The 12279-nt window shown below is 34.7% G+C and overlaps 1 protein-coding gene across 1 annotated transcript in view; it reads left to right on the top strand.

The window, feature by feature from the left end:
* LOC107721075 (guanine nucleotide-binding protein subunit alpha-14-like) overlaps positions 1 to 12279 on the top strand; it is an 18561-nt gene that overhangs the window by 4509 nt on the left and 1773 nt on the right. The window contains exons 3-7 of the mRNA XM_016528932.1: positions 5961 to 6145; positions 6822 to 6976; positions 8979 to 9107; positions 11232 to 11361; positions 11445 to 11598. Of these exons, the coding sequence (XP_016384418.1) occupies positions 5961 to 6145; positions 6822 to 6976; positions 8979 to 9107; positions 11232 to 11361; positions 11445 to 11598 (753 nt within the window). The remainder of the gene's footprint in view (positions 1 to 5960; positions 6146 to 6821; positions 6977 to 8978; positions 9108 to 11231; positions 11362 to 11444; positions 11599 to 12279) is intronic.

Here is a 12279-nt window from a genome sequence, read left to right as displayed (position 1 = left end):
TGATTTTTTTGCACCCTCAGATTCCAGATTTTCAAATAGTTGTATCTCGGCCAAATATTGTCCTATCATAACAAACCATACATCAATGGAAAGCTTATTTATTCAGCTTTCAGATGATGATGTATACATCTCAATTTCGAAAAATTGACCCTTATGACTGGTTTTGTGGTCCAGGGTCACATATTATCTCGTTATGTTTTAATCTTTTGTCATGCTTTAAAGAAGTACACATATTTTGATGTGCCAACTAACACGCTAAAGCACATGTAATGTACTTGATTATAATTTTAACTGTATATTTAAATGTACTAAATTGTAACATCAACATTTACAAATGTGTAATTACAAATATATTTAAATACATCACAAGGTTCAATAGAAATCACAATAAAGTATATATTAGTTTACCATAACTGCTTGTTAAACGGTTACACTTTTACAGTATTTCAGCAATAAAAATAATTATGTAATTACATATAAAGATGTACTTATGGCCTACTTAAGTGGGTCAAAAAACAACTAACTGCATTTAATATGAATATAAACTAAAATACATTATCATTTTATTTGCAAATAGCATACACTCTAAAAAATGCTGGGTTAAATACAACCCAATTGCTGGGTTTGTCCCTATTTTACCCAGCACTGGGTTGTATTTAACCCAGCATTTTTTAGAGTGTACACTTAAGTATCTGAAATCATTACATTCAGTTCACACTTAAGTATATTATTTTAAAGTATGTCATTTCCTTAATAAGTAATTATGCTAATGTCTACTTTAGTTTACAAGGGAACGGATATAATGCATCCACTGAAATGACTGTGAAAAAATGGCTGAAGTTAGAAAAGCTCTAGTCGTATTTGTTGATGAATGGCACATGGTTTGATGTTTTGGGGGGTCTGTACGTGTATGGATTTTTTAGAGAGAAATGAATGTGTGGTTTAGCTGCTGTGGCACCGTTTTATACAGCAGTTCCTGGCCGCACGGACACTGTCTCTGTTCTTACTATGCAAAAGCATGCAAAGCAGAACCTGCAGTGAACTCTAAACAAACTTTCCTCAACAGCACTCGCTCCCTCAACCACACGCTAACAGCACACGTAGGAGAAAAGGCTTTGTCATATGCGTGCGTGCATGTGTGGTTTGAGTGTCATTTACTTCTAACAGTCTAGTGGTTCATACACACGTGTGCAGAGTGTGTGAACTGAATCAGACTCCCAGTAGATTCATTATTACACGGACCACATTAAGAGCTCGGCCCCCGAGACAGGCCGAACGGAAAGGTCAAAATAAGCATCACGTTTACAATACACCTTTTACCTGTAACTGGTGAGCAATGCCTTGGTTTTCTTTATAAATGTCAAACATGAGAATGTTGTATAACGAGATGTTTTACAGTATGTAAAACAACATTTGCATTGTGCTTTCGTGTGTGTAATTGGGATATCTTTGTGCTCAAAAAGGGACATAATTTCATGTGTGGCCAGTGCAAAACAATTACAGCCTTTATCAACATATTATATCAAAAAGGTTTTGTTCTTAGTAATATAAAACACATTCTATTAATCTGTTTGTGACAAAATACACACTACCTTCTAAAAACTATTGTTTGGAAACTTAAAAAATTTGATTTAGTAGCGTACATTTCTAGTCAAAGATTTATGATTTTTTTTTTAATGTTTTGTAAGTCACTTATGCTTACCAAGTCTGAGTTAATTTATGTGATCAAAAATATGTAATTATTACTTAATTAATACTCAATTATTATTGGTACACAATTATTAATACTATTACTATTACTATTATTGTCGATGTTATAATATATAACAATAAGAAATGTTTCTTGAGCAGCAAATCATCAGTTTAGAATGATTTCTGAATGATCAGACTGGAGTAATGATGCTGAAAATTCAGCTTTGCATCACAGGAATAAATTCAATTTTACAGTATTTTACAATAGAAAACAGTTTTTTTTTATTGTAATAATATTTCACAATATTACTGTTTTTACTGTATTTTTGACCAAAGAAATGCAGCCTTGGTGAGCAAAAGAGACTTCTTTCAAAAACAAAATAATCTAATTATTCTAAATGTTTGACCATTAGTATATTTATTCTATAATTAAATATATTTTTGTATGTCTCCATAATTATTTTTTATTTTTTATAAATAATTCATTATATTTCCACATGGGAAAGTGACTACAAGTCACTGTGGCTTTTGTTTACTTATTATAAAAAAATTTAAATAAAAATTAAGTTTTTTTTTTTTTTTTATCATAATCTGTGATCACCTACATTGTAAACCTCCTAGCTGAATAAACATCATGGTGAAATGCATTTCTGTGACTTTCAATTGAACTTTATTATAAAGCTGATACGTAAATCTCTTGGTTTCGGATTGAACTCATTCAAATCTGGTCATTTTCATTTGTGTAAAAAATCGCAATGTCGCTAGGACATTCTCAAGATGCTAATTCATGCAAAGTGGAGAATGGTTGAATGGAAAATGGCCCACAGAAGAAATTTTCATTTCAAATTTGAAATCCCATAAGTTGGACCCACACCTTCTGATGACGAGTTAACTCAGAAAATCTAGTGTCCATAAATATATGTTTTACCAGCCAAAATTTTATTATTACATAACAAAATATATTTTAAATGTGATTGACTGCAAAAATGTAAATTAATTAATTAATTGATTAATTAAGGCTTTATTGCTTAATGTCTGATGATACATTTTAAGGTAAAATTCACAAAGTGTCTGAGCTTTTCTTCAGTTGCAGTTTGCGATTCAGATTTACATTTTAATTCATTGGAATTTAAATATAAATGTAATGGCTGAAAAAATGTCCTCGACTGCAGCAGTCGGCAAGGACAATTTTACTCGCATTTGGCACTTAACGAGTGTTAATTTTGAAACCCTGGCCCTAGCTTTTCTGTTAAATGGCTGATAAAAAAATTCAAGATGTATTTTTGCTCTAAAAAATTGAATCAACTTTGAAGAAAAACGTGTACTGAAGCTGACGACACTGAAGGAAATATGAACTATGAATGAGCCCTATAACATTTTATGTAATGCGTCTAAGCACTGTCTGACTGATGTACTGTGGCTGTAAGGCATTCTCTCGAGAGTTAAGTCAGTAAATCAACCTCAGAAGTCTCAATTTACCCTAAATCTGACTTGAAATATACATACAAAGACTACATTCAGTCGAATCATAATGCCACTGCTCTGAAAAAAATGAAATAGGATTTTAAGTGAGTGTCTAGTGAAGTTGTGCATTTGCTTTAACACATGAAGTAGGCTGAATAATGACTTTAGTGTGGAGACTCTCACTCCACTCAGGGACTGTTTATTGGCCAAGGGTAAGACAGATATTCTGCCACACGGCACTTTAAACAAAACTCACTGAAACGCATATCCCTCCTCAACCTCTTTCTCCTCTGGGCTCTATCTTTCACTCCTCTGTCTTCTCTGATTTTTGAGTCTCTCTGCTGCATGAAACGACTGCAATTATTGGTATTATTTTTCTCAAGTATACATTTTCTAGTCCATATTTGACCCAAAGTTGGGTTGAAACAACCCAGCATTTTTTAGAGTGTAGGACTGCTCAAAGCTGGCATGAATGCATTTACACTGCAGTGTGTGTGTATTAGGGCTGTCAAGCAATTAACATTTGTTATCTAAATTAATTTCATGATTTGAAGATTAGTTAATCTAATTAATCACAAACGAATCACCCAAAAGATCATTTAAAGTCTTCATCGGGTTAAATGAGATAAGCATTGAGTAGACATTACAAAAAAAATGTGCTTTATAAAAAATATTTTGACTCGACTTAGAATTTATTACTCATAATCTTAATTATGGCTACACTGTGGGCATAACATAGTTTTCAGAAGCTGCACCTGAAGTGGCATTTGGGTATAATTGCAAAGACTGTCCAAAGTTGGCATGAATGCATTTACACTATTGCATTTAGATGCATTTACACTGCAATTAGAATTGCATAAATAATGACTTCAATATGCAAGATGAAAAGAAAATGTCATCTGAACTTTTCTAAAGACAGTCTGTTCCCTTCAGAGATACATTCATATAAACCCACCCCCAACTGTATCATGATTCGTTTAACATCTCAAACGGCTTGGGTTCATTGTAACATCCCTAAAACAGATTTATATAGGTGGCATGAATACATTTACACTGCAATTAGAATTGCATAAATAATGCTATGAGATTAATGGGGTTTAAAAGGGCATTAATAGGTTTTTAAAAAAGAAATTGAATATTGAAAGATTGAAATTATTATTATTATTGTTGTTTTTTTAAGCCCCCCCCCCCCAATCTCTATGTAGCCCTATCTCATATTTGTAGATACATAAATTACAAATAACTTTTTGTAGCCTACCTTTATGCAATTCATTTAAATCTAGAGTTTGTAATTTTACCAAACAGAATTGCAGAACACACTCACATCTTCCATTGGTCAGAAAATCAAATAGCCACGCCCCAAACTCATGCCATTGGTTGAGCCAGTGTTGCTGTGTCTGGCTGATTTGGATGATCAAGCAAACAGCAATGTTTTGTTAGTGCCTCATAGCCACAGTAATTATGCTTTTCAGGGAATCAACCTAAAATAATATGGAATATGAAAAATGAAAAATTGCATGCATAATACCAGAATGAGTAAATACAGTAGTTCAGAATGGTTTTAGATGTGTGTAGCATGTCATGCTGCAGGCATGCACATATATTCCCCTCTCCTCGGTATATTCACTGTGACATTCGAGCATTTGAAATGATCCTCAGCCATGTACATCTTACAGCTGTCCTGAGTAAAGACACAGCAGCTGGAGAATATAAACACAACTCTGGCAAGCCGCTCGTTCAGTCTGTCGAACATAATCGTTTCAGTCTTGTCTTGCTACAGTAGCCAAACACTAAACAGATTTACTTTTTGTTCATCTCTGGGGAAAAATATTACAAATGAGAAGCGGCCAGATTCACCCAACCGTTTGAGTTATTTAATCAAAGCCACAAAACCAGAGAACAAGCCATTACAGTTTCTCATGCATTTCAAAGAATGTTTTGAAGCATAAAGGTAGTTTATTTTGGAGTTGGTATGGTATTACCGGTACTGATACCAGTTATCGATTGATGGTAATGATTTCAAAGTGGACAATTTTTTTATATACTGTTCAAAGATTAGTAGTAAGATTTTGTGATGTTTTTTAAATAAGTCTCTTCTGCTTACCAATGCGCCATTTATTTGATAAAAAATGCTGTAAAACAGTAATATTATGAAATGTTATTACAATTTAAAATAACCTTTTTCTATTTTAATAAAGTTTAAAATGTAATTTCTTCCTGTGAATTTTCAGCATCATTACTCCAGTCTTCAGTTTGATAAAAAATGCTGTAAAACAGTAATATTATGAAATGTTATTACAATTTAAAATAACCATTTTCTATTTTAATAAAGTTTAAAATGTCATTTCTTCCTGTGAATTTTCAGCATCATTACTCCAGTCTTCAGAGTCACATGATCCTTCAGATATCATTGTAATATGCTGATTTGCTGCTCAAGAAGCATTTCTTATTATTATCAATGTTGAAAACAGTTGTGCTGTAGAAACATTTTTTCACGATTCTTTGATTAATACAAAAGTTCAAAAGAACAGCATTTATTCAAAATAGACATTTTTAACATTATAAATGTCTTTACTGTGACTTTTTGAGCAATTTAATGTGTCCTTTCTGAATAAAAGTATTAATTTCCTTGAAAAATTTTTTTATTTGAACTGAAAGACAGAACTTGCAGTGGTATATTGATATACAAATGTACATGGCATATTCATAACCCATGGTAATTTGTCCAACAAACATGGTAATACAACAGTACTTTTTAGTTAGTGCAGAAGCTGAAGGATGTATTTGTCTTTTCTCTCTTGTAGGCACAGGTGAGAGTGGCAAGAGTACGTTCATTAAACAGATGAGGATCATTCATGGCTCGGGTTATACTGATGAAGATAAGAAAGGCTTCATTAAGCTCGTCCACCAGAATGTGATCAGCGCCATGCAGTCCATGGTCAGAGCTATGGACATGCTGAAGATCGCGTATGCTAACTCCGACAACCAGGTACCGCACACACACACACACACACACACACGCAAGTTTGGAAACCGTAGATACACATATGCTAAATTTCAGCTTTCTTGACCACACCTTAGCAGTTTTTGCCATGCATTTTCAGCATGAACAGTTCTGGGGTTACAAAAGTACAAATGTACCTATTATAGCGCCAGCTATTGTTGAAAGGATGGGCGTGTGTGTGCCTAAATAGTGGGTTGAATTTGACACCATCCTACCACGTCTTTTTGGTTTTCAGAAAAGTAAATCAGAAAAATAATGTTCCCATTCTTTGCTGCCAGGAATCCTAAAAATCTGCCAGTGAAACAATATACTTTTGTTTTCAAGATAATATACAACATTCACTATCTGAACTCAAGTCTTATTGTCGAATTCAATGTTGCATCTTGTTTAAAGGATGCTTAGATGCCTTTACTGGAATTCATTTTGGTCTTTCCATATTTGATAATAAATTGGTTAATAAATGTAGTTTTGTTAAACGTCATAATGGTGTTTTTTTTATGTTCACCTGTTTATTTCCTTCCAGGTTTTACGTTCTGTTTATACGTTCTGCTCCACTTTCATTAATTGGCTGTTTTCTGCACTCTGGCTCTTGACCACACACTCTCATTGGTCCCCTGGGGAGATGCTGGTCAATCCTGATTGGCTGTGCTTGTCTCTGCAGGCTAATGGTACACTGGTGAATGATATTGAGGTGGATAAGATCATGAGTTTGGACGAGGCCCAAGTCAACGCCATCCGGAGTCTATGGAACGACACTGGGATTCAGGAATGCTACGACCGCCGCAGAGAGTACCAGCTAACCGACTCTGCCAAATAGTCAGTCTTGTCATTTTCAAACACTTAAAAAGCTATAATCACTGCATTTTTGACATGTGATTTTAGTTTGGTCATATATGTTGCTGGGAACTCTGCAGACCCTTGTTGAAAAAAACGTAGCATACTTTTTAAAAGAGTACTTATTATGGAAATAATATACTTTAAAATAATATACTTAAGTGTGAATATAATGTTTTCAGATTTTTCAGTTTTGCAAATGGAATTATAGTTTAAATTTATATTAAAAGCAGTTAGTTGAACTTAAGAGTGTTTTGACCCACTTAAGCAGGACATACACTGAACAAAATTATAAACGCAACACTTTTGTTTTTGCCCCCATTTTTCATGAGCTGAACTCAAAGATCTAAGACTTTTTCTATGTACACAAAAGGCCTATTTCTCTCAAATATTGTTCACAAATCTGTCTAAATCTGTGTTAGTGAGCACTTCTCCTTTGCCGAGATAATCCATCCACCTCACAGGTGAGGCATATCAAGATGCTGATTAGACAGCATGATTATTGCACAGGTGTGCCTAAGGCTGGCCACAATAAAAGGCCACTCGCCCATTGTTGTGCCATTCATCCACGACCATCACCTCATGTTGCAGCATGATAATGCACGGCCCCATGTTGCAAGGATCTGTACACAATTCCTGGAAGCTGAAAACATCCCAGTTCTTGCATGGCCAGCATACTCACCGGACATGTCACCCAGTGAGCATGTTTGGGATGCTCTGGATAGGCGTATACGACAGCGTATTCCAGTTCCTGCCAATATCCAGCAACTTCGCACAGCCATTGAAGAGGAGTGGACCAACATTCCACAGACCACAATCAACAACCTGATCAACTCTATGCGAAGGAGATGTGTTGCACTGCGTGAGGCAAATGATGGTCACACCAGATACTGACTGGTTTTCGGACCCCCCCGGACCCCCAATACAGTAAAACTGCACATTTTAGAGTGGCATTTTATTGTGGCCAGCCTAAGGCACACCTGTACAATAATCATGCTGTCTAATCAGCATCTTGATATGCCACACCTGTGAGGTGGATGGATTATCTCGGCAAAGGAGAAGTGCTCACTAACACAGATTTAGACAGATTTGTGAACAATATTTGAGAGAAATAGGCCTTTTGTGTACATAGAAAAAGTCTTAGATCTTTGAGTTCAGCTCATGAAAAATGGGGGCAAAAACAAAAGTGTTGCGTTTATAATTTTGTTCAGTATAAGTACATCTTTATATGTAATTTAATAATTACTTTTATTGTCTTTGAAATATGGTTAACCGAATGTACTGACAAACATTTATGCTAAACTAAAATATACTTTAATGTAATTTCTATTGAATTTTGTATGTCATGTATTTAAATATATTTTTAATTACACATTTATAATGATGAAGTTGCAATTTAGTGCATTTTTTAAATATATTAACTTTAAATGTCATATCAAATAATACTACGGTTAAAATTATAATCAAGTACATTACATGTGCTTTAGTATGTTAGGCGACACATCAAAATAAGTGTACTTCTTTAAAGCATGACAGGAGATTATTAAAACAATAATTTAAAATGTACTTTAAAGTGAAAAATTTTTTTTTGAAATTATTTGAAAAAGTGTTCTTAAGTGTGTGAAGAAACATAGTAATGAAAGTGAACTCTCTTTAAGGTACACTTAAGTGGCATTTTATTTCAATCATATTATATTACCTGCAAGTATCTTTTTTTTTTAAATATACTTTTTGGATTTTAAGTACACAACAAGTGCACATTGAATGCAATTAAGTGCACTTATTTTTTCACAAGCGGAGGTCCAGTATTAGAAAGTGTGTTTTGTCTAATCATATTAATTTCTTTAAATATCCAGCATGTTAATGTGTGGTGTTGCGGTGTAAAACACTCTGTGTGTTTATAACTGTCCTCATAACTGCTGTAAAACCTGTTTCATCAGCTCTGCCCTTGACTGACCACAGTATTTGTTTTAATCCGTAACAGCTACCTGAGTGATCTGGATCGGATTTCAGACGCTGAGTACGTCCCCACAGAGCAGGACATTCTGAGAGTCAGGGTTCCCACCACAGGTATCATCGAGTATCCCTTCGACCTGGAGAACGTCATCTTCAGGTGAGTCCACACCTGGGTTTCGTCATGCATCAGCACGCACAGGCAAATATACATTGAGCTGAAAGAGTTTTCAGGAGTGACCTTTTTTTTTTTAATGCATGTGCCAAATTCTTAAAAATTTACTCTTTGTACTTAAGTTGGTTTCATGATTTTGAGCAAGTTTTAAATCATTTTTAGTATTTAAGTAATGTGGTAAAAAACATTAGGTAAAAAGTAAAATAACTTAGTTCCTTACACATCATAATCATTATTTTTTGTAAAGTTTGTAAAAATATATATTTAAAGGAAAAATGTTTAACATATGAATTATTAATTCATAAATATTGTTAAGTTTTTGGGGAGTCACAATACACTATTTCACACCTTGCCTTGTCCTACAAAGGTCAAATTATTTGATATTTGAACAGACTTATTGACCGTTAGTCAAACTACATGATTTTAATTTGGCGGAAAAGTATTTGAAATATTTTCAAATATTTGTTTCACTGCTTAGGATTTAATAATAAAAGATTATGCTAAACTACTTTAATAAGGTTTTCTTTTCAAGAATTTCCGTTTTTAAGAGGCTTTTTTTATTATGAAAAAAAACGAAGTTTATTTAAATTCAGAAATTAAAAACTTTCTCAGCAGAAAAGATGTGTATTACAGTCACTGTATGTATAAATAGCATTTATAATTGTATTAATGGTTTCATATTATTTAAAGATACTTTCATGTTTTGTTTGTAAATAAATGACACGCATCTCAAACAGTATGTAAGAGCAATATTTCAGATTTTCATTATTTAAATGTATTATTATATTTACCTGTGTTAAGCAGACATTTAATGTCGAATATATTTCTTTTGTTCCTATTTTGCTCCAAAAATAATCGTAATCGAAACTGCAGTTAATCGAAGGGCAATAAAAAAGTTCTTTTAACACAAGTGGATTATACTGTAAGAAGATTGAAAGAAATAGACAAAGGTTCATCTTTTTGTAAATACAACTTAACCACTGATTTCTAGTCGTGTCCATTTTTGGAAGGCCAAACAAAGTAGTTTCGCTTTCACAACGAAACACAGCGTCACACACGGCGGCCTAGAGTGAGCAGAGGCTGGGGGCTAGAGAACGGCGCGGCCGGCGGATTCGACGAAGGATGCTTGCGGCAACCACATGTGACGACCCCGGGCTGGACTCCGCTTCGTCCACGGTGAAAGCCGATCCGGCGATCCACAGCGCAAAGTTGTAGTATTTCCTCAGCAACCAGCATGGATCAGCTCCAGGCATGACGAAGCAGATATCGTCCTCTTTTGGAAGACCAAACAAAGTAGTTTCGCTTTCACAACGAAACACAGCGCCTTCACGACATGGCGGCCGCAACAATACTACAGCGAGAATAAAAGTTACGCCTTCTTTCTTTGCGTGAACATTTGGGCAGCGTTATGCAAATCTTCCCACATCGTGACGTAGGTATGTGGGGGCGTGTTTAAACGAGCCGTTTTAGGTAGGTGTGGCTGACTCTTAACTTTTATAAAGAATATCTCTTTGGATTTGAGACTTTAGTCTTTGCAACTTTACAGATCTTCTTTATGCACCAAGAGCTTGTAACACTCCAAAGAGAAAGGAAAACTTGAAATCACATCATATGACCCCTTTAATATGTGCTTTACTAATAAACAGCCAATATGTTAGTAATAATATGCTTGCTAGTTAATAGAGAGAATTGGTCCTTAAAATAAAATGTTACCTAAAGAATAAACAAGGGACTTCATGGACTCCTGAGGTGTGAGTACTTCACTAAAATGATAAGGAATAAGGCTTACACTTAAGGCTTACAGTGTCATTATACACTCAAGTTCTGAGTAATAATAATTAATTATGTGTACTTACTATATGGTTAGAATTAGGATTAGGGTTAGTTGCATGTAATTATGCATATATTGCATTGTTATTACTATAGTAAGTGCATGTAACATGTCTAACAAGGACACAGTAAAAAAAAAAAGATATGCGTTAAAACTTGTGGACTAAAATTTTTAAATGGACATTTTTAGAACCTATTCGAAATTCCATGACCTCCGGGGTCGGCTGACAAATGAAAGTGAACGACTCTGTATCTGTCGTGTTTATCTGATGCCGTCAGGATGGTGGACGTCGGGGGTCAGCGATCCGAGCGCAGGAAGTGGATCCACTGCTTTGAGAACGTCACCTCCATCATCTTCCTGGTGGCTCTGAGCGAGTACGACCAGGTCCTGGCTGAATGTGACAATGAGGTCAGTGCACTTTGAGCTCATCCTCGTGCAGGCTGTTCCTCTGGGACTTCATGCTCATGTCTGTTGAGTCTCATGTGTTTCAGAATCGGATGGAGGAGAGTAAAGCTTTGTTTAAAACCATCATCACATATCCTTGGTTCCAGCAGTCGTCTGTGATTCTCTTTCTTAATAAGACAGACATCCTGAAGGAGAAGATCGTGCACTCTCACCTGGCCACCTACTTCCCAGAATTCACAGGTGAGGCGTTCGTAGCAGTTCACTTGGGACACAAGGTGCTTCTTCAAGCGATTGCTCGCATGGCAGGAATGAATCATTTTCAATCAGTCATTCTGGTGAAGATAAACCACAGTATTATTGTTATAGGGATCAATTTCATATAAGAGTGTCCATAATAAAGAAAAGGAAAAATACATTTTAAAACATATACATTCTTAAAAATGTGGTTTTGAACATTTTTAATACCATTTTAAAGTGGAGTAACCATCATGTAAAAAATGAGCAACATATTTTTCTTACACTTTGATTGCATGTGTGTGTACACCGTTTTACAAAAACGTTTTTAAATATATATGTATATAAGTGTTGGGGGTAACGCATTACAAGTAACGTAATCAGATTACTTTTTTCAAGTAACTAGTAAAGTAACACATTACTTTTTAATTTACAAGAAAATAGTAATAATACAAATATCCTTTATGTATTTAAGCCCATTTTATTAACCAATTTGCTGCTGACCTTCGATGATCCAATTCAACTATACTAATAAGCAAAAATAAGCTAACATTTCTTCTTCTTTTTTGTTGCTGAAGAGTGTTGCACTTTCTTCTTCTGCGTTCTACTGTACAGACGTGAATTTGCATTTCCTTCAGCCTGAGGCTTTTGGTGTGAAAGGGCTTTTACATTTGCCAAAAGTAGAAC

This window comes from Sinocyclocheilus rhinocerous, unplaced genomic scaffold, assembly GCF_001515625.1.
Source record: "Sinocyclocheilus rhinocerous isolate Xijiao unplaced genomic scaffold, SAMN03320098_v1.1 scaffold451, whole genome shotgun sequence".
Classification (NCBI taxonomy): domain Eukaryota; kingdom Metazoa; phylum Chordata; class Actinopteri; order Cypriniformes; family Cyprinidae; genus Sinocyclocheilus; species Sinocyclocheilus rhinocerous.
This window is presented reverse-complemented; position numbering and strand designations above follow the sequence as displayed.